Source organism: Sceloporus occidentalis, unplaced genomic scaffold (genome assembly GCF_023333645.1).
Source record: "Sceloporus occidentalis isolate IW3139 unplaced genomic scaffold, rSceOcc1.0.p SCAF_28, whole genome shotgun sequence".
Classification (NCBI taxonomy): Eukaryota; Metazoa; Chordata; class Lepidosauria; order Squamata; family Phrynosomatidae; genus Sceloporus; species Sceloporus occidentalis.
Window position 1 is genome coordinate 9988876 of NW_028317008.1, and position 24579 is coordinate 10013454.

Below are 24579 nucleotides of genomic sequence, written 5' to 3' on the forward strand. Positions count from 1 at the left end.
TGTCAGAAAATGTAAATGCTTTCATACAACTGTAGTATTTCCTTTTTAGTGAAACAGATTATGATCTTGTGCTGCCAACAAACAGTAAGGGAGCCCATTTAAAAAAAAAAGTGACAATCTTCCTTAATATATGGATACTGAAAGAGATAACTCAGATATGAGTTTAATAATAAAATAATATCAGCTGCAAAAGCAGTAAAATAATTTTTGCCATTATGACATCCTATGCTGTCATGATAACGAGTTTAAAGACTACTGTGTAGGCTTGGAATGTCACACATAAGGTAACGATGCATACTAAAGTAGAGATGCACTTCGATGCATTTCACCTTTTTCTGGGCATTCCTTTGGGAACCAAAGGATGTCAGAGTCACCTGATTGCTGCGATCACCAAATTGCAGTAAGTACATGCAATTTAGTCAAAGAAGCATGTTTGTCATTAGTGGCCACTATGCACAGGGTTGTGAAATGGTTAAAACTACAATGTGTTTAACACATAGTGTATAACTGCCTGAACTACAGTTGTGTAAGCTGCCTATATTGGGTAATAAATGTTAAAAACTAAGCATGAGAATAAGAGTGTTCTATAAAGACTTAAATAATACATGGAGCAGGATGAAACACACCAGTAATGCTACACATTATAAAAAGAAAAATATCAAACGTAATCTAATATGTCTCGTTATACTGCAGCTTTGGGACAGAATGAGGAGACACACTTCCTACTGCTACAGTCATGCTAAACCTTAATGCACCAAAACCAAAAGGGTATAAATTATATACTTATGAACACCTGCTAAGTGCTCTAAATTATTAATACATTAGTAAAAAGAATGCTGATGGTGATTGTAATATGTTTGCGTTTTATGACTCTGGGTATGCAGCAAGATTTACTTTGTCTTTACTAAAAGTAGATTCATGATATACAATACATTTACTGTTAAGCTACAGCCTATAGGATAACATGTAGCACCCTTAAAAAGCATAACAATACAGGCTGGTTTATCAATCCACAAAATGGCACTAGGAGAATGCCAAGCTACACTGAGCCTAACCAGATTATAAAGACAGTATTACAGTTTATATAACCTAGAGAACGTAGGACAGCTCTTGTCTAAGGAAAATACCCAATATGTTACTTTCAATTTATTGAATACTACTTATAAAACAAGGAATGTAATTATCTTTAAAATCAACATGGGAAACAAAAATGGTGGTCACCAAGGAAAGCTGGAAACATCAGTAGATTTATTGTTATAGAAATGTATGTTTTCTTCAAGGGTTAGCAATAAATACTTTGTATGGTTTTAGGTGACCAGTACCCAGAGATTTCACTTGCTTCCTTGTTTAAGGCAGAGTTGTTTGACTGTAGACTGGTTAAAAAGCATTGGGTATAGATATTTTAAAAAGTTAAAACTGACAGCCTTAATTTCCCATGATCATATTTGTTTAATACATTGTTATTCTGCACATTGTAGATTTAATTAACAATACTTACATCTTGTAAACCTAATATGTTGACACAAATGTAATATATTATGTCTAATATAGACATGTGTCTTTCAACTGTCCCTTTATTCAAACAAGGGGATACTAAAATGCTCCTATGCTTTAAGAATAAAAAAAGGTCATACAGGATAGGCATGGGAAGTAAATAGGTCAAAACATGGCAAAATGTATGGTCAAAATGATCAATGGAGGGATGTCATCATTGAGGTCAGAAGATCCAACCAAATGTACTATTAAAAGAACAAGAAATGGGCTTAATGGTACTTGTAAGTGCAAGCAGGGCTACCACAAGATCACCTACACCGTACTCCCCAAAAATGCTATGTAACCAAATGTCGCATCTGTCATACAGAGAAGCCAGCACTGTCTACAAAAGGGTTGTATCTTCACATTATTTTATATAAAAAGTTACTGCAATGTAAGGAAAACATTCTACTGGAAGAGCAGAGTTAATTCATCTCCATTTGAAATGTTGGTAAGAATGGAATGTATCGGCTCCATGAAAGTCTTCTAAGGTATTTTGTGACAAAAGGCAGATCATAACAAGATTGTCCTGTACTGCCATTAGTCTTGCTTTCGTGCATTTGTTTATACCAAGCCGAGGTTCCTCTTTCTTCATCTGACCCTAAGCGGAAATAAGAAATAAGGTCATCATTTCTGGCTGAGCAATATTAGGCTTTGTTGGTTATAAGCCAAAATAATGCAAGAAAGGAAGCACTTAGGAATCAGAAGCGTGTACACCATTCTTACAGTCATACAGTAGTTCTATTTTAGTTGAACAGTGCTTAAGCAATGAATCCTGTATTGTAGCATATAAAGAACATCCACTTTTGATCACTTAAAACTGCACAAAACATAATGCCACATTTGGTTTTATACTCTATAAAAGTAGACATTATCAATGAATGTGGCAGAACACGCCTTCAACACACCACAAATCACATATGTAAATAAGTTTCTATTATTGAAAGCACAGTGTTAAAAGTCATCCAAAGTGTAGGCTCATTTTCATTAATTACACAGCTGTGCTTGGCTGGGATCCAATGTTCGTTATAACACTTTTTGCTTTATATCCTGTTTTGCGTGAACAAGACATATTGTCCTTGAAGGCAAATATTTTTTTTGTAACGCAGAGCTATATATTAGGTGTATCAAATGACTAAGAAGTACAAGCATTTAGATATGATCATTAAGTAGGCATCATTGGGGCTGAGCCTCAGGGAAGCTGATTTAAAAGTCGACGGTGTTCCCAGGTTGGGTATAGATTATAAGCGCTGTATACAATCAACCTCTGCATTATGTATCTGTCTAGTTCGTAGTTTGATACTCAAATTGACATCTAACTTGTATCTGTGTCTGGTTTCAGGTTTCATGACATGTGTTCTGTATGTTGCCCACATTAAGAATGATTAATAATAATTAAAATGCTGTGATTGCTTTCTCATTAAACTATGTATGACTCAAAGAGAAATTTGAAACAGAACATATTTTAGCTTCTCATGCCTTTTTAATGACAGTCTTACCTGTGGAAAGTTCCTAGCAGGTGCTGATCTTGTTGTGTTGCTGCCAAAACCTTATAATAATCAGTCTTCATCCAAATTAATAAAATATTTCAAAAGCTTGAACTTAACACACAGTGGCCTGTACATCATACATGCGTACAGGGATCTAATTAGCAATGCTGAAGCATTAAATTAGGAAAATACGTTTGTTTGGGTGAGCAGAATGTGGCCATATCCACTAAAAGGTCAGATGCATGCAATTTTGCTCCTTCTCCTACCTGCTTAGAGTGGCTTCTCCTAACTTCTAACCTCACCTTCAGCCACTCCTGATTCCCATGGAGGGGGAATGGAAGACCTTATGGGCCAGTTTCCATGTATGAACATGTCCATGCCTATCCAGAAAGGATTATAATAAAATGTTTAGTATTTCAGCCTGTTACAACCCTGTAGAGCTACATTCTACTCTTCGCCTTTTTATTACTTTTCAGTCCATTATACCCTAAAAGTTACATATGGACTGTGCTCTTCACCTATTGCCAGTATCTGCCTTGACCATATACTACTAGCATATTTCATTTTTGCAATGCACAGGTATAACAATCTTGTTTAAATCAGACAGACATGAGCCAATATGTTATTCCTCCAATGTAAGTGTATAATTATATACCAGTATGTGTGTATATAATACAGTCTTGGCCAAAAGTTTTGAGGATTACACAAGTATTGGTCTTCACGAAGTTTGCTGCTTCAGTGTTCTTTTGTCAGGTATTTTTTTTGTCAGATGTTACTATGGTATACTGAAGTATAATTACAATAATTTCAAAGGTGTCAAAGGCTTTTATTGACAATTAAGTTTATGCAAAGAGTCAATATTTGCAGTGTTGACCCTTCTTTTGCAATCAGCCCTGGCATCCTGTCAGTTAACTTCTGGGCCACATCCTGACTGATGGCAGCCCATTCTTGCATAATCAATGCTTGGAGTTTGTCAGAATTTGTGAGTTTCTGTTTATCCACCCGCCTCTTGAGGATTGACCACAAATTCTCAATGGGATTAAGGTCTAGGGAGTTTCCTGGCCATGGCCCCAAAATGTTGATGTTTTGTTCCCCGAGCCACTTAGTTATCACGTTTGCCTTATGGCAAGGTGCTCCATCATGCTGGAAAGGGCATTGTTCATCACCAAACTGTTCTTGGATGGTTGGGAGAAGTTGCTCTTGAAGGATGTGTTGGTACCATTCTTTATTCATGGCTGTGTTCTTAGGCAAAATTGCAACCCCACACATGAATGGTCTCATGATGCTTTATTGTTGGCATGACACAGGACTGATGGTAGCACTCACCTTGTCTTCTCCAGATAAGCTTTTTCTGGATGACCCAAACAATCGGAAAAGGGATTAATCAGAGAAAATTACTTTACCCATGTCCTCAGCAGTCCAATCCCTGTACCTTTTGCATAATATCAGTCTGTCCCTGATGTTTTTCCTGGAGAGAAGTGGCTTCTTTGCTGCCCTTCCTGACACAAGGCCATCCTCTAAAAGTCTTTGCCTCACTGTGCATGCAGAGGCACTCACACCTGCCTGCTGCCATTCCTGAGCAAGCTCTGCACTGGTGGCACCTGATCCCGAAGCTGAATCCTCTTTAGGAGACGGTCCTGTCGCTTTTTGGACTTTCTTGGGCGCCCTGATGCATTCTTCACAACAATTGGACTTCTCTCCTTGAAGTTCTTGATGATCTGATAAATGGTTGATTTAGGTGCAATCTTACTAGCAGCAATATCCTGTGAAGTCCTTTTTGTGCAAAGTAATGATGACAGCACGTGTTCCCTTGCAGGTAACCATGGTTAACAGAGGTCCTTTTGGGGCAGGGATGAAATACAGTGGAAATGTTTTTTGGGGATTAAGTTCATTTCTATGGCAAAGAGGGACTTTGCAAATCATCTGATCCCTCTTCATAACATTCTGGAGCATATGCAAATTGCCATCATCTAAACTAAGACAGCAGAGTTTGTGAAAATTAATATTTGTGTCATTTTCAAAACTTGGCCGGCCGTATATATTGTGTATATCTTGTGCAGTTGGACTACCCAGACTATTTTTTAACACAATCAGCACCCAATATACTATACCAGCTAACAAGTTCTCAGTTACATTTCAATTGTCTCTTTTCTCTTTTGTACCTGGTATTGTGTTATCCAAAAAACATCCAAAGAATCCTCCCACAAACATATTTGTTGTGAGGAGCACAGTCAGTGTTTGATCAATTTCCTTTATACCTGCAAAATACAAGATATACAATTTAGAGGATTATGTATATGAAAGCATTGTGATTTAGATGGCTTATAATTCTCAGAGGGTATGCACATGGGGAGCACTATTCACAGGGTAACCTAGGCTACTGCCACATATCTAGCCATGGGCCAAAGGAAGCAATATTTGATCATGAATAGTAATTATGCCCCCTTCTCCCCAAAATGATAACCAGTCTACATGCATGGGGGATCCTAATTTGTCACTGCCTATTGACCTTTTAGTATCTACAAGGAAACCAAGTCATCCAAACAATATTGCAGAGAAGAGTTTGGAAATTCTTTTGTCATGTGGAAGATTATCGGGGCTTATTTGGTAAATCATGAGTTTGTAGAGCCATTGTATTTTTATTTTGCCTACTTTACTATGCCACTAAGCTGACTCTGTATAATGAGATGAGTAAGGTTCTGTTTGATTTATTTATATATTATACATGGCTAAACAAGTGTTTTGTTGTTGGTGTTTTTAGGGAGAAGCCCACTGAGGTTGATCCTTCATAATGTATGGTGAGTCCAGGGTTCTGCAACCTTCAAGTTTAGCGAATAAACGCCTTTAGGTGTTGCATTATGTATAAGTAACAATCCTGAAGCAAGTTTACAAAGAGGTAAAAATGGCATAAGAATATTCCTTTGGTTTGTGACTGTACAACTTTATACCATAAATGCTCCTTATTCATAACCCTTTTACCAATATTGTTTTAACCGGGCCTGTACATGACCACATGACAATACTGTGGTCACTCACATAGTGTGCAAGCAGCTAGCAAAAAGACTTTGATGAAGGTAAGGGTGTGAAGATGGTGTGATTTGTGAGATAGGGTGAGTGTTAGAGTATGTGTTTGCATAAGTGTGTATGTGTGTTTGTGTTAGCATGAGTGTGTATGTGTGAAGGCGTCAGCCCTCCCCTGTCAGCCTTTGATTAGCTAGAGGGGAATCAGAGTTAGAGGATGTATAAAAAATATATTTCCATTCTTTAAAATGAGGAATAAAAATTATTTTAAATAAAAAAATTCAAATAAAACATAATAGATACAAATAATTAGCTATAGGCCCCTAGGATGTCCCTATGACATCATCATGAGTACCGTCTGATTCGAGGAGAGATTCACGAGGTCTGTAAAGACCCTAAAGGAATCTCTAGCCAACACAAGTTAAATATAATAAAAAATTCTTCATCCCCTCATAGTAGTCCTGACATATCTAAAAGCAATAGGTAGTTCAACAATTGTGGTTTTTTTTTTAGATTTTAAGAATACCCCCATCATCGAGTAACAACCAGATGGAATTGGGATGTTCCAGATCGCTTCTACTCTGGCAAAAAATAGACATTAACAAACCCTTCCATTTCTAACTTTTTGTTCCCTGCATTTTTCAGTTCACTATACTTTAGTAGTTATGTAATGGCTTTGGATGAACTACAGAAACAAAATAATTAGAAAAATAACAGACAAGCAAAACATTTTCCAGGGAATTTCTTGTGTATTTCTTGGAGCAGCAGCCAAATATTTCAAGCAAAAATAACTCATACTACGTTGTAATATCCAAATATGTTTGAAAAATCAAAATTCACGGTTAATTTTGATCTGTAAGTCAGATTTACCGATGCACATTATGAAATGTATTACCAACATTCCATACATTATTAAAATCTCCATTTAGCAGCATATTTAACCATAGGGCTCTTGTCTCGCTGCATGACTGATGATGTTACCTACACTTTTTAAGCAATATTCTTATGAGTTTTTAGGTTATCAAGTTAGGAAGCTTGAGGCACATTGTTCCAGGTGAGCAATGTATCTTAAACTTGTTTATCTTAAAAAAAATGTATATTACAAGTCCTTCTATAAAGTATACTGTAATTGTAAATATGTTAGAGAAGTACTCTGATATTAAAAGTCAGCTATCCGTTCTTTTAATGACACACAATATGTTTAAATGTTAATTTTTTATTATGTTATTTTGTGACAACATAGGAAGCAGTAACATATGTTTAGTCCATGCTTTATGGGTAGTAGCCATTACTATTACTACCAAAAGCTAAACATTCATTGTTGTTAACTGTTTGTGAAAATAAATGGTTTTGGGATTCTCCTTCTAAGTTTGCATTAGTGGAATCTAATCAGCAAAAACAATTAAAAAATATATATATTCAAATAAATAGGAAACAACTTCACCTAAGAAATTGAATTAGATATGTAGAGTATTAGAGCAACCTAACACCTTCATGATAAAGGTTTTTTCATACCCTAAAGGCTTGAGCTTATTGCCATTTTTACCATTGATATTTGTGTGTGGAGAAGGGGAATCATGGTTTAACAGTTTTTTGGTGTTTTTTTTATATGACCACTTACCTTTCTTGTATAGTACCCTTTCAAAAACTTGTTTTGGAGGCTGTAAAGTTGTTTTTTTAGTGGCAGAGCTATGGGTTAATGGGGCACATTTCTTATAGTAAAACTAGAGATCCCTCAGAACCTCAATGATGTTAGTTTCATTTTTGTTACTTTTCTTTATTTTGTTGGAGGGTAATATTTATTTAGTTACTGGTGCTTATTTTGGATATTTTGGAAAGGGTTTTTTCTGATGTCAAGATTGTAAGCTTGTTTGACTAGGGCCCTCCTCACCTGTTGTTTCTGTAAGTAAAATTGTTATACACCAATGAGCCAAAACATTATGACCACCTGCCTAATATTATGTAGGTCCCCCTTCTGCCACCTAAACAACCCAGACCCGTTGAGGCGTGGACTCCACTAGACCACTGAAGGTGTGCTGTGGTATCTAGCACCAAGACGTTAACAGAAGATCCTGTAAGTCCTGTAAGTTGTGAGGTGGGGCCTCCATGGATGCATCCTGGTGCCATGTGTTCTTCAGGTAAGCGACGCACATGGCCATCCACGTGATGTAAAAGAAAACATGATTCATCACACCAGGCCACCTTCCTCTATTGCTCTGTGGTCTAGTTCTTATGATCATGTACCCATTGTATGTGCTTTTGGTAGTGGACAGGGGTCAGCATAGGCACCCTGACTGGTCTACGGCTACGCAGCCCCATACACAACAAACTGAGATGTACTGTGTGTTCTGATACCTTTATATAAGAACCAGCATTAACTTTTTCAGGATCTGGGGTACAGTAGCTCATCTGTTGGATTTGACCCCACAGGCCAGCCTTTGCGTGTATCAATGAGCCTTGGCCGCTCATAACCCTATCGCCAGTTCACTAGTTTTCCTGCCTTGGATCACTTTTGAGGTACTGGCTGCTGCTGCTGCCCGGGAACACCCCATAAGAGCTTTAATTTTCGAGATGCTCTGACCCAGTCATCTAGCCATCACAATTTGGCCCTTGTCAAAGTCGCTCTGATCCTTATGCTTGCTCATTTTTCCTGCTTCTAACACATCAACCTTGAGGATGAATGTTCACTTGCTGCCTAACATATTGCACCCACTGACAGGTGCTACGATAACAAGATTATCAGTGTTATTCAGTGTCAGGGGTCATAATGTTATGGCTGTTCAGTGCTTACTACTTGTTATGTCCTGTCTACCCATTGTACAGCACTACAGAATATGATGGCACTATATAAAACATTTAGTATTAAATAAATGTATATAATTGTTAATAATTAATATTAGTTATAATAATAATGTCCTTTTTTATATGAACATTGAATAGAACTATATAGTGTGCAATTAGGCATATTGTCTGGAAACAGGAGGGAATGGGGCATCAAGAATAAGGGTGGGATCAATTACTTCACTACAATTTTTTATGGGGCAAAAAAAGCCTGCGCCCAAGGCTCATCACCTCCTACTTAGTAAGTTAGATGTGAGTCTATCAAGGCAATTCAAATTGCACTATATTCATGCAGAACTTGAGCAAAATTGTACCATTTGAACTATTAGCAAAATTGAATAAATGCAAAAGCCAGCTCACCTCCCTATATATTCATCTGCACGGATCCGCACGGACTTGATGCGTGGAATGAACACAAAAAAAACAAAGGGATCGATCCAGCATTTGAAAAAAAAAAAACTTCCAGCTTTATTTTACTTAATGATTAAAAAGCATAGTTCACACCTGTGCATCCAGTACACAGGAAACCCCAAATCTGACGCGTTTCAAGCGGTACCCCGCTCTTTATCACAGTGATAAAGAGCGGGGTACCGCTTGAAACGCGTCAGATTTGGGGTTTCCTGTGTACTGGATGCACAGGTGTGAACTATGCTTTTTAATCATTAAGTAAAATAAAGCTGGAAGTTTTGTTTTTTTTCAAATGCTGGATCGATCCCTTTGTTTTTTTTGTGACCATTTGAACTATGCAGTATATGGTTACGCCATGCAGAACTGAAACTGTAAGTACCCGTTGGGTACCTAGAGAGATTCAATATGCAAGTTATTGATTGAGAATATCTTGCCCTGAATTTATTGATTTCCTGCTAAAATTGTCAAGAGTCAGCAGACAAGCAGATGCATGCAGCCACCAACTTATCAGTCTATGGCTTTAAAGTGCCAGGGGTCACTTTCAGCCCCAGTCTATTTTCGTAATATTTGTACATATGTATAAAATACAGAATATCAATAACACTTCTGGAAATGATTTAAATAAAAAAGGCAATATGTTAGATAGTTATAGCAACTAGAGTCTAATTTTGCAGGTAGATCTTCTTACCAGCCATTACATCTTCCATTGCGGTTGCGATGTATCAGTTGTGCTAAAAATAAAAAATGATCTAGATGATGACTATATAAACCAGTCTATTTCACATTAGTAAAATAAAAAGGAAGCTGTCCTGCTAAATGTCCCTTTTCACAACAAGGTGTTCCCCCAACAATTCAATAACATTGGTTGGCAGGCATGCTTTGTTTGACTCAGTTTATTTACAGAACAAAAGAGTAGACTATGAAGGAAAGTAACTTCTTAGCCACTAAATGGACCGATAGTGAGTCGGGGCGAAGCCAAAGCAAAGAATTTATCTATTCATAAACAATGTTTCATAAATATTAGTGGAAGGAACGTTTATGCCATGTAGGTAATTATTCAAGAACTACTTGCGAGACGAGGTAATTCTGTACCAGTCAAAGCTCATTTTGTGTTTGGGACGCAAGCCAAGCAGAATTGTAGCTTCAATTCAGTTGTTGAAGTTGTGCAGTGATTGCTTCTCCCAGGCAACAGAGAATGTTACTCCTTCTGTTTCTTTTGCTCTTGGAACAGAAAGGAACATTGTAATTGTTGCCAAACTAAATTGTTCATTGACATTTTTTCAGAGTGCTTTTTGTGTGAAAAGAGCTGCCTGTTTGGCATTAGAGAAAGTGTCGTTTACACAACAAAATGTTGACAAATCACTCTGGGGTCATTAATGGACAGTGTACAATGAAGCCAAATGCGTTTGATATTTAACAATGGACTACAGGAATTGTTATTTTATTGCAATTTCCCAGCGAAGAAAGAGTGAGAAAATGAGGCACTTGGAGACAGTCATGCCACGAAAAGAGCAAAGTATGCCTAGTTGACTATAAATCTAAATTATCTGTAAAGAATCTATATTTTAGACAATAGTGTTTCAGACTGCTCATAGTGTGAATTAATATGATACTATTTCAACAGTTTTCATTCACATTTTGTGTATTAAATAATTTAGATTTCTATAACTTTATTATAGATTAGCCCTAGTTAGACTTCAGTAGGCAAGATGTAGGCAGGATGTGTAAACCAACAGAGCCTAAGTAATGGAATCAGAGATATTTACCAAGACAGGTAACTTCATTTATATATATAAGACTTGTGCAAATGGACTAAGAACGATTCAGACAAATTTTTTATTTCGTTTTTGGTCCATTCATTTTGGGACAACACATTTAGTTTTTTGCTCTTTCAATTTAGATAAAATTCATTTTTCATTTGGAAAATTGTCACTCACCATCACTCATGCTCTCTCACACTCTCACTCGCGCATGCTGTCTCACGCTCTCATTCATTATCTTTCACGCTCTCTCAATGTCTCAATGTCTCCCCCATCTGCTTCCATGTCTCTTATTCCTTAGCTATTCTTCTTCTCTTGCCTTTTCTTGTTCTTCTGTCTTTTTTCACTTTTTTGGTATCAGCTCGATTATCCACTGATTTGTGGAAGTACCAAGATGCCAGAATATTGCAGATGGAATCACAGAAATTGGTTCAGAATAACTTTTTTTTCACGAATCCGACTGCCTTTTGGAGTACGTCAGCAAAAGGGCAGAGCCATGGTGCGCACACCACAGGGACAGCTCCTCCACTTGTTCCTCCAATCAAGGGAGAGAGTATATACAGAGGTTTTGCCATTCTGCTGAAGCGCTCTGGAAGGCCTGGTCAATGGAGCTGATACAAGAGAAAACCCAGCAGAAAAAGAGATACAACAGCAGAACAAGAAGAGGCAAGAAAAGTAGCAGAGCTGCAGAAAAGGTGACTAGGACACAGAAGTGGTCAACGGAGAAGGCAGGAAGGAATTGTGTAAGAGAAGGTAAATGAGAGTCTGAGGGTGAGAGAGCAACAAAGACAACAAAATGGAAATTTCAATGGGGTCCCTGCTGATTTTTGGAGGTTCAAATGCACAAGTCTAATATATATTATTATGGTACAACTCTTGTACTATATAAATAATTCCGTATGTGGCTGTATATGACCCTGGCAGCACTGAAAGTGGCTGACTGTGCTCATTACCTTAACAAAAGGTAAGTTCTAAACAGCTGTTCTGATGCAGTGCAGTGAGTACTCTTAGCTAGCTTACTGTAAATGATATTTACCAATAAATTGGCACTGAAATTCTTATTAACTCTGACCAGTGCCCTGGGACTAGTCAGGAAAGCACAAGAAAGTCTGCATGAAATCAAATCACACTGTGATCAGATTTCATTTTACAAAAGGGAAAATGATTTTATTTTTGAGTAGTGAATTGTAGTAACCTCTGCATTGCCATAGAAGGTTTTAGTATTCTGCACAGATGGATACCAAAGGGTTTCTATACAATTAACACTCAATTGTAATTATTTATTGTTTTACATAGTGACATCATATTCAGCATTGCTGTAGAATTATATAATACACTCTTTATATAATCTATATAATAATTGAATGGATTAGCACTAAAAAAATGAAGAAAGATGTACAAAAGTACATGCAAAAAGTAACTCAGGGTTATGCCCTCATTGATACATAAAGAATCAAACACAGAAAATGCCCAAAAAGGAACTTACATTTGGAACTCAATACAAGCATATGTGGTACAGGAGCGGGCAATGCTAGTGAGATTCCATATCACTATAGAGGTAAGTTAATGCACAGCTTTCTTTACAGGCACTGAAATGGTTAATTGTAATAGAATATTAATTATAATCTGTTATGTAATTTTTATAAGATGTATTAGTTTGATAACATTTGTCCCCTTGCCCATAAAGTGTAACACCCATTATTATGGAAATATGTGCCTACCTGTTGGGAAAGTGTATCATGTAATTTTCCTTTTTTTTCTTCTTTTGTAGGCAAACGTACAAAAATCAGAGCAGATAAGACTCATTCAGCCCATATGGTCTGCCTGTTTTATCTGCGACAAAGGCTTAAACATTAATCAGTTCTTGGTCTTGTCTTAGATCCAGGAACTGTATGCTTATCCAAAGCATGTTTAAGTTTCCTCAATGTATTACAGCATCTATCACTTCTGCTGGAAGTATGTTCAACTTATTCATCACCCTCTTAGTTAAGTTATTTTTCATGAAATTAAATAAAACTTCCTTGCATTAAAGTAAAAATCACAGGGATGGTCTCTACCTAAAGGTACTAGTTTTTAAAATTTAGTCTGCGCTACTGCCGTGGGAGCACTACAAGATTCTTCAAAGATAACAAACAGTTGCTTGAAAATTAAACCATTGTTGCATAACTCAGCTGCCCTAAAATAAATGTAAAAAAGTTTTAATTATGTAAGGAAGAATTACTTTATTGAGAGGGTAGTGGATAAGTGGAACAGACTCCAAGAAGAAGTAGCTTGAGGTCCACAAAGCCCCTGAGATTTTTGTTTTCTTTCTTTCATCTTTGCATCTCTCTAATATAAGTTGGTGTTTTGGTTCAGATTTTTAAATATATTATTAAAAGTTTAGTTTTAGAGTGATATATAGTAGTTTTTTAGAATGAGATCTCTGACATTGCAATGGTTAACTATAGCTTTTCTTTCCTTCTGCTGTTTGTAAGAAAGTTTTTCTTATCTGAGGAAGATTTACTTTACTGAAAGGGTGGTGGATATGTGAAACAGCCTCCCAGCAGAAGTAACTTGAGGTCCCTGATATTTTTTGTTATTATATTCTTTATCGTTGCATCTCTGTATTATAAGTTGGTGCTTTGGTTGAAATTTCTAAATATATTATCAAAAGTTTAGTTTTAGAGTGACCTGAGGTAGGATTTTTTTTTGGTATAGATAGGTAACCTTGTACATCCTAGCCTTGATTGTTTCCTGAGAAGTATGGATTTGCAAGTACTTAATAAGCAAGATCTGTTAGATTTTTTGGACCCCTGAATGCTTAACACATGTACCCACTTAGAACCATAACCACATCTTCTGGGAACATTGCCAAAATGCCAATCACAACTTGTATAAGCCTGTCTGACACCAACAAAAGTAACATCTTCTAATTAACTGGAACTAACTATCCAAGAAAATGTTTAAGAAGGAGATGACTCAGCTACATCAGGCAAACAAATTTTAACGAAATGTCAGAGGTTTTGCCATTCAGTTTAGTTTGTTTCATCGGTGCCATCACGTTAGTGCAGATTTGTATGAACGCACAAAACTGTGCAAAATGAATTAAAGATAAAGTTCGTACAAATCTAAATGCACAAATCTAGTAAGCAGTTACTGTGTTCCCTCATAATTTTTTCTACGAGCCTCGATAGTTTAAAAAATATTAATCACACTCTTTGTTAAGCAAAATAAAAACCTCAGGAGATATGGTGTTTTATTATTTCATCTGAATGTCTAAACATACAAAAACAACAAAGGAGCTCTTGAGGATTCTCGGATGACAATCTGTGAGTGTCTGATCTCACATGACAAGTGTCCCAAAAAGTAAGAATGATACAAATGTTTATTAAATAATTATTCTGGGAAGGGTTTGTTTATTTAAACGTTCTAGGTATCATGCTAACTTTAGTTACAGAATTAAGCAATAATAAAGTAATGTTTTAGATTAGATATTTAAAGATGTAATGTTACGAATAGTATTCTGGAGGATTTTTTTAAAAAAAACTTTAACTTACTATGTATATATAATCCTCAATACATAGAAGATAATGGCCAAACTTTGTGCTTCAATCACAAACAACATAATATAACTAAAAAACTGTTCCCACAGTGACTCTTAATGACCATACCTGTATTGATAATCCCAGGGTTCTGCGCCAACCATGTTGGAATGACAAGACCACTGAACAATGAGAATCCCAGAACAAAAAGGTTTCTAGAGGAGTTTAAATCCACATACTGGAAAAAATACAATGTTAATAAATTGTCATGAAATTTACTAGCTTGATTATTAATTATGTTATACATTGCATTTTTAAAAAGAAACAGACATTTTATAGATTCATCTTGAACAGCACATCTATCTTCAACATTTGGACAGTTGAAGTGTTCCTTCAACCCATTCATAGCATCCTATGTTAGGATCTTCCTATTACTTGCTTTGACTAGACCCCCCACAAACGTGTTGTTACTTGCAGCCTAATGTATTCAATATTCAAATTCTGAACACTGTACATCTATACATCTATAATCAGATAACATCAAGCAACCCATGTCTTGTTTTTGCTTTTGGAAACGCAAAATAACCTTGGAGCTGGCTTAAGGCAACAGTCATAAATTGCCTTGGATAGCATTCAAGGAACTTTGTTTTAATAATCCATTGTAAGTAAGCCATTTCTTAACGTTCATATCTAAGATATATCTAATTTAGTGAATTTATCTGTATTTTAAAATATATTTCAATAACTTCATATTAGCAGGGACAAATGTGGCAATGGAGGTCATACATTACTGGTTCCAGTGATGTAAAAGCACTGTGATGATTTGGTCGAGCATCTAAAACAGTAAACCAACATATGATATAACAGAAACCAGTACCTGAAGATTTGAAATCCCCACAGCGGCAATCATCCCAAACATCACCATAAACATGCCTCCTATGACTGGCTCTGGTGTAGTAATAAAAATTGCTCCAAATTTCCCAAACAGTCCAAGGATAATTAAAAGAACTCCTGCAGTCTGCAATACTAACCGACTTCCAACCTAGAAAAGTTACAAAGGAAATAAATATATATATATATATATATATATATATATATATATACACACACACACACACACACACAAATTCTGAGAACGTCTGTATGATATGGCAGAGGAGTTCAATTTTCTGCCACTGAAAAACACATTTATTTGTATGCATACATTTATATGTGCAGTTGTGCACAGTTTTCTGGACTCATTGAAGATATCAGAAGTATTTTCTCCCTGTATTATTTATATTCAAGATTATTTTTTTTACTTAAAGAAATATGATACTCTGTATGACCTGGCATACCCACTTCGTAGCCACCTAGAATACATAATAGTAATTCAGCTATTCTAATCAGCATGTTTTACTAATTCAGTTATTTTTCAACACAGACTCCTGCAGAATACATTGTTCATTGTCAGTAATGTCATTTATCATAGGAAAGGGGTACATCAGCAAAGATCTGGGTTTTAATTACTGTTCTTTCTGAAGAGTATGTAAATATGTGCAATACAATATCATATATATATATATATATATATATATATATATATATATATATATATATATATATACAATACATATAAATACATTATTTTGAAATACCTTAGTAATACCCAAGGCTGCAATATTCTGGCTGTATGATGTTGTCCCATTTCCTGTTCCCCATATCCCAGCTAAAATACATCCAATTCCTTCCATTCCAATCCCTCTGTTTAAAGCATGAGTTGGTGGAAGAGGTGCTCCTGATAATCTTGCACAAGTGTAATAATCTCCAACAGATTCTACAGTGGAGGACAGCACTCCAGATATCATCCCCAGTACTGAAGAAAGACTCACAGTAGGAGTGCCCCACTGACCTTAAAATAAATCATATGGGTTATTATATTAGAATGGTTTGAAATATTTATCAGAACAAGTAAAAACTTCCTTGCTATATACTACAGTACATGTATTGTATTAAGCGCTGCGTAAACTGTTGGTGCTATATAAATAAAAGATAATAATAGTAATAATAATACATGAATAGAACATGGTGAGCCTCTGTCAAAGAAAATCAATGAAATCCTAAAATAGTTTTTTAAGTTTTGTCTACAGTATCTGAGACTTCTAGTCTAAAACCAAATTTGGAAAAGATGATAACTTTATTCGCTAACTGAAGTCTCAAACACTTGCAATCTATCATACTTTAGGTATCCAATAAAGGTATCATCTTTAACTAATTTTCTCTAACAGGTCTCAAACCAGAAATCCAAAGCTGGTTCCAATGCAACTTATACCTCATTAATGGTGCCATATGAGGCCCAGTGGCCCTTTTAATTTATTATGTATAAAGCAACATTAAACTTTTTACCCTTAAGAAAGAAATGTTTCATGACACCTTTATACAAGACACTATATGAACTGTATTAAAATCATTTGTAGATGTGCTTTTTTGAGTGGCTCTGGAAACAATTGTGTCCATGCAATGTATATTTCCTATAGAGATCACAGCTGTATTATAATTTTGTTTGTAGACCATGTAATAGTTTACATGTCAGAAAAAATAGTTGGATTCTAACTTCATATAACTAATATAGACTAAGTCAGTTATATTCTGCCACAAATCAAGATATCAGTTTCTAGCAAACCTATAATAATTTATGTATCTTCAGAAGGGTACATGTAACTCTATTTAAATATCCATTGGTCGAAGCCATTTTGCATTTTTTTGGATACAGTTTTATTCAATTTAAATATTTTTATGAAACTTATAACCACTTTGTATACAGTAAATGTCTTCAGTAATAGTAATAGTAAAACAATTTTGTTACTTAAATGATGATTGTGTGTTGTGTAAACATATTTAAAAAAAATGTTGAAATGTAATGTCCTTTAACTTTTGTTCTTTTGTCTACTGTTCTTTTTTGTACCTTTATCAGTTTGTTTAGTCTTTTTAATTATTATAAGCATTACACATGATATAAACATTCTACAGCAAATGCATGCCTACTGGAGCCGTATTTTAAAGGACAAGGCTACTGAGGCAGCAACAATGTTTAAACAAGTTCTTTTAAATCCCCCAAAGCATCCACAATTTGAATAAAAGTATTTCTCATAGCTTTAGCCACTGCGACATCTACTATGTGGATTTCCCATAAAGCAGTAACATTGAGGAAGTAGCAAACCTGGTTTCAGGGTTACAATATAGCAGAATATGATCTGTGATGCATATCTGTGTTCTAAGCCCAACATGGTTGAATTTTGCAGCTGCTTTTAGCTTTTAACTGGCACATCCACATATTAAGCCTTTGGAGCATAATCAGGGGATAGCTTGAAGCAGAGAAAATGGAAAGGTACGCAAAATACAGAATACTAAATCATATATATATATATTAAAAAGTATTCTTCCCATTTGGACAAGCAGGAAAGAGGCTCAAAAGTAGGACATCAAATGTAGAAATTGTAGTTATGGCCTCCAGCAAGCAAGTGAGCCACAGACTAACTGGAGAAAAATACTGACTGAGACAGTAGCCAATGCAACATGTTTAAAGCAGTCCTACTGATTCAGTAAGAAATATATCCATGCAAAATGAGATAGGAGAAGCCAAACGTGGGGTACTGTATGATCATATAGTGTGACAGAATCCCCAATATTTATGCCTTAGATGGCCATTTTTTCATATTCACTGGGTACTGAATTCTTGCTTTGTTACATGCACTATATCTGATGACCAAGAAGTGACAGCATATGGTAGCCAGGAAATGGATGTGCTAGAGATTTTGAACTTGCACACATTAGCCATATACACAGTGTAAGCAGGACACTGGCACAGAAAGGATAAACCCCCCTTAAACTGGAGGCATAGCCTAACACACCTTCAGGCCCCAAAGGCCCCCAAAAGACTGATTGCTAGACAAGAAGGAAACTTAAGGACCAATTTGCAACCCTGACATTCACTATAGCCTATATGAGCTATATTTATTTATAATATTATATATGGGGCAACAGAAAAAAAAAACAGAGACATGAGCTAGAGAAAGGCAGGAATGAGGGTGGTTGTCAATATGTTGTCTCTTTTTATATCAACTCTACTTAATAGGAAAAGCTAATATCACAGCTGATGCTAGTAGGAATTACAAGGAAAATGAACTTGTATTTTTTGGTTCATAGATAGATCTTTTGAAACTAAATATCCCCAAAACTTAGTTTAGTGAAACATACCATTAAATCATCTCTTAATGTATTATAATAGGATGCACAACGTGTGCTAGTGTCTATGTAATGCTTAGGGAAATCATAACTGGGATATTCTTAAAAATGGGTGCGTGTTTAGAACAGAACACAAGACATCCATATAACAGTCTATTTAGGTTTTGCTGTAAGAAGAAAACTGCCAAATGATGCATGCAGAACATATAATCTTATTGAGGAGAAGAGAAAGAAAACAATGTTATTGTGGGGGTATATTATTAGATTAGAAAGATTTCAATTTTACTGTGATGTAAAAGAGTCAAATGTTATATGGAGATGCATTCAAAGAAATTATAGTAAAGTGCAAATTACAATTTAACTCATTTAACTTAATTTTGCAGACAACAGAAAACAATGTAAAACAATTCTTTGAAGAAAATTGTCCTTTCCATTCCATGTCTGTCATAACTGTGTTCACATGGCTTTGGTTATACAATATCTATATTTCTTTTGTACATATAATAGCTTATCTTTTGAAGATAAGAAGAATCAATCAGTATGCCTTTTTCCATGTCAAATTGGTTAATAACATTAATTACATTTGACCTCACTGGTTTCCTAACTCATTGGTAAGAAGACCTTTTCTATACTTGAGGTGATTACTTGAAGTAATTTTGATTCCACTATGTCTTCGTTCAACCTTAACGTCCCTCTTTGCCATTAAGTGTACCCATACACAGTATATATATTGGTTTTAGTTTTTTGTGTTTTAACTTCTATACAGCTAGTGCAGATGAAAAAAATACATGTATTTACTTTGTCTTGAGTTTAGAGACCTCTCATATGCCAAGGATTTTCATTTGCTTTGACATTTACAAGCCAAATTTTCCAAGATATGCATCACTTTATACAAACTGTAATCTTTTTGTACAGAAGTAGAGAAGTGGACAACCCATGACACATTGTTATAGACACTAAAGTATACGTAGAGAAGTGGACAACCCATGACACATTGTTATAGACACTAAAGTATACGTAGAGAAGTGGACAACCCATGACACATTGTTATAGACACTAAAGTATACGTAGAGAAGTGGACAACCCATGACACATCGTTATAGACATTCTCACTCAACTATTTTCCCTTTAACGTCTTCTATAATATGTGTCAAAATAGCGTGCATGTATGCAATTGTTTTTCCTATGTTTCTGTGAATAAGATTAAAACAATACAGCACAGGCAGCAGAGAAAAAAAAGATATATACCGTATTTGCTTGATTCTAAGATTACACTATAAAACAGTTTTATTAGTAAATATTAGTTCACATGTAAACTGTTTTTTTTATATTTAATAAAAACTTTTTTGTTTTTATTTCCTTTTATTTGCCAACCTGTCCTCCAGTTATGCACATCTGCCCCCAGGCTTGCTACTCAGCCCCCCAGATATGCCACTCGGCCCCCTGATATGCCTTATACCCCCTATATGTCACTCTGCCCCAGATATGCCTTCTACCCCCTATATGCTACTCTGCCTCCCTGATATGCCACTTTGCTCCCCCATATGCCACTCTGCCCCCCAATATGCCTTATACCCCCTATTCGCCACTCTGCCTCCCTGATATGCCTTTTAACCCCCTATTTACCACTCTGCCCCAGATATTCCTTGTTCCCTCTATTTGCCAATCTGCCCCACTGATATGCCTTACACCCCCTATATGTTCCCCCCTGACTTACCGATTCATCTCTACACTTGTCCCCTGTGCTCCAGACTCCCTGGTGTCAAGTGGGGGCAGCCAGTGGACAACCTCCGCTGCTACCTGGGACTTCCGCCAGGGCTTCTATGACTGAGCACCGAAAGTCAGGTCATTCATAGAAGCCCCGGCCGAAGTCTGAGGCTTCTATGACGGGCCAACAGCAGAGGTTGTCTTGCAGACGTTCAACGGCTTCCAGAGAGGAGGATCCAGGTCTCCTGCAGCGCTGTGGGGGATCCTCCTCTCTGGCAGCCGGGGAACCTTTGTGCGATGCGCGTAGACAACCTCCGCCGGAGCAAATATGGTAGTTAATCACCGCCTGAGCTCAATATACACTATTTTAGATCAGTGAATTCCTAGAAAACTGCTATAACATACTGTTATGCAAACACTGGAAATTTCTTCAATTTTTTTGTCAAATTCAGTCCATTCCAGACAACTGTGCCCTCTTACTTAAATTAGCCCTCAAACACACATATGCATTCCATATTTCTAGGACTTACGTAAAAGCTAAATGGTAAATCATTAAAAATGTCCCTTGCAGGAAACCATTCTAGATTAAAGAAAAGGAAGCCCTTGATATCTTTCTGTGTTCTGTCACGTCTTCGCATGTAATATAATAAAAATCAAAAGACTAGGGAAGACAAGAAAGACAATAAAAGAATGATCTATAATGACCATAAATGTTTTGTAGAATGCGACAGCATCTAGAATACACGAATTAAATACATTTCTCAACATAAATAATTTACAGGTAGAGAAAAAGGACTTTTAAATATCTCACTATTTAATATGCCAGTCTCCAGTACGTTATTCAATTTTCCAAATAATTCAAAAATTTAATTTAATGCTTTAATAAGTACAAGTTTGAACTGGAACAGTTGAGATAAAGTACAGGATGTCAATTGAAAACCTTAATTACTATATTAGACGTCTAGAAACATAGATGGACTTCCACATGATCACAAGATATTTTTTTTATGTTTGCAATCTGACATATGACTAAAGATTTATCTTTCATAATTTGGTGTTTTGGTGCTTTTGGAAGAGGCAGATTGTTCTTTAGATATTCCTTGAATATTCATTGACAAGGATGAGGTTTTAGTGAGCATGCCAAAACACAAAAATATATTAATCATTTCATGTGTGTGGTAATTTAATTTAAAATTAATCCTTTCATTTTTTCTATAAATTGCATCTATTATTCATGTTTCCCTGAACTTCCTGCCTTTGTTCTAAATGAAGGATTTCCTCATCTTGCAAGGATATCAGGATTTCACACCCTACTTATTACATCATATGTTTCTGTTTTCCATAAAAATGAGTGCATTTTTGCTTGAGTATTTTTTTCTCCCTAAAGTGTTTGTTAGCTAAAGAATCTGTAAATTAACTATATATATAAAATATGTTTTTTTTTTTAGCTTTTTCTTAATATGTATCAGCAGTTTGTCACAGTCCCCTGCACTTAAAATACTGTTGTATATGTATATATACAAAATATATATGTTGTATAACTCATGCAAGCAGTTTTTCGACGCTTTGAGGGTGTCATTTGTGGATTAGGACATATCCCACTTTAATTACTGTATGTGTCAGCACAGGTTATATGTAAGAAGCAGCCTTAACTGTATGATCCACAGCTCTAAGTATACAACTGTATGCTGGCCGCTGTCATTCAGTAAGTGTGGCCACGGCTCGCGGTCATTAAGGGGGGGAATGGGAGCGAGTCAGCCAGTTAGGAGGACCTTATTGTAATTACGCTCCTGCACTGCGCATAGATGTTGGTGAGAGGAGGGAGGAGGGAGGCTCCTGCTGAGCTGAGGTCTGCTGAGACTTGGTTGGGGGTGGCCCAGCATAACAAGCATTAATAGGGGTGGGGTATAACTGGGTGTGACATAGGGGGTGGGCTTGTGGGGGTGGGGCCAGGGGCGGCAAAATTATGTTTTGCCTAGGATGGCAAAAAACCTTGCACCGGCCCTGACTGTATGAAATAAGGATTACATTTAAGAGATCTGCTAATCTGTTTCCTGTCATTAGACATTTAGTAAACTTTAAACGGACTGCATCAAAATGTAATGGCACTACTTAAAATCAGGGGCAACTTATATTAGGGCAATACAATACTTATGTAAAGTTCCTGGAAGGAAAGTAAAATAATAATAAAAGTTAAATTGTGACTTGTGCCTAGGCTTTATGGAGACTGTTAGGATTCCAGACTAGCACTTGTGGACTGAGGTTACTAATTTGCAGCTCAGGACTCAGGATACAGATAAGAAATTGTTAAAGCCTTATGTCCCTGACACTACCTCTAAAAAGAACTTTGATATGCATTCTTCCAAAATGAAAAACAGTTAACAGACCTAGAAGTTGCAACCCTGTTGCATCAGCTACTCTCCTCCTCTGATATTTAGTTGTTATGGTACCATTCTTTATTATTGCTCAGGCCCCATTTAACCCCCTCCTTCATTTTTGTCATTCTGGAGGGCATACTGTCAGCATATAGAACATCTTCATGTTATGATTCTTCAATAAAACCCTAAGCATATTTCTGACATCATAACTCTAAATATGTTGAGATTTGCATCCCCTTTGTGACCCAAATGTGTAGTCCCTGTGGGGTTTTATGGCACCCTTTGAAGATACCATTTTTGATGTTCTCCATGGTCTACCAATTTCCTGATGGGCTCTGACTAGGTTTCTAGGTAACATTTATAGAGTGATCTGTTTTAACAAAGAGTTAAGTTTTATGGTACACATACAATATGTATTGCTTCCTATACCATGAATATGGGCATTTATTTTACATCCCACTATTAAATTGTACAGAAGAAAATTAAATAACTTATAATTGATTATATCTGCTTTGATTGAAAATCAGTTTAGAAATCATTTCATTATAATAGGTAAACATAATCTGAAGCCCTTAATTGTACTTTTTTGTAAATAAGGTTTTCTTAAAATATCAAGTTTTGCATGATTTTCTAACATGATTAAGTTGTAGAAACATTGCAGTGATATCATTTTCTTTTGTTAAAAGAAGTGGTTAATCAGAAAATCTAATTATACTACCTATTAAAAATCCATCAATTTAGAGATATAAATACATCTATATATACACCGATCAGCCATACCATTATGACCACCTGCCTAATATTGTGTAGCTTCTCCTTTTGCTGCCAAAACTGCCCTAACCCATTGAGTCATGCACTCCACTAGACCTCTAAAGGTGTGCTGTGGTATCTGGGACTTTAGCAGAAGGTCAGCATAGGCACCCTGACTGGTCTGAGGTTACACAGCTTCATATGCAACAAACTGCGATGCACTGTGTGTTCTGACACCTTTCTATAAGAACCAGCAATTTAAGCTACAGTAGCTCATCTATTGGATTTGACCACATGGGCCAGCCTTTGCCCCCCCCATATCGTTCAATGAGCCTTGGCCTGTTCACTGCTTTTCCTTCCTTGGACCACTTTTGCAGACTGAGAACCATTGCAGACCCGGAACACCCCACAAAAGCTGTGGTTTTGGACATGCTCTGACCCTTGTCAAAGTCGCTCAGATCCAGAAAATTTGAGGGGGGCTAATTTGGTGACTGTCTCCATAATTTTTGGTATCCACCATCCTGCCAGCTCTCTCAAGAGGTGGACCAAAGCCCCAGGTCTGACCTCTGCTTTTCTGCTCCCTTGGGGAGTGTGACAACTATTGTTACTGAATGCTGGCAAATTATGTCATACCCGTCGCCCAGTGATGAAGCTGCACGCATTGCGATGGAGCACTTAAACCGAGTTCTGTAGGAACAGACCTCCCGTTCCCACCACAGGACTTATGAAAGGTAAGACATTGGGAGAATGGAAGCGATAGTAAGAAAATGGTGAGATAAAGAGAAAATGTACGGGAAAGATAATGAGGAGGATAGAGAGAATGGGCAGAGAAAGGGGAAAGATAATGAAAAGGAGGAGAGATGGATACAAAAGGGAAAAAGAAAGAAGAGATGGAGAGATGAGATAGAAAGAAAGGAGAGAGAAAATGAGAGATGAGAAGAAATGA

At 36.4% G+C, this 24579-nt stretch overlaps 1 protein-coding gene across 1 annotated transcript in view; it reads right to left on the minus strand.

The window, feature by feature from the left end:
* Positions 1-1958: 1958 nt before the first annotated feature.
* Positions 1959-24579, minus strand: part of LOC149299793 (solute carrier family 23 member 1-like) — a 48506-nt gene continuing 25885 nt past the window's right edge. Inside the window, exons 8-12 of the mRNA XM_089486056.1 lie at positions 16212-16465; positions 15452-15616; positions 14704-14812; positions 5186-5281; positions 1959-2134 (exon numbers count right to left, since the gene is read on the minus strand). Coding sequence (XP_089342182.1) covers positions 1959-2134; positions 5186-5281; positions 14704-14812; positions 15452-15616; positions 16212-16465 — 800 coding nt within the window. The remainder of the gene's footprint in view (positions 2135-5185; positions 5282-14703; positions 14813-15451; positions 15617-16211; positions 16466-24579) is intronic.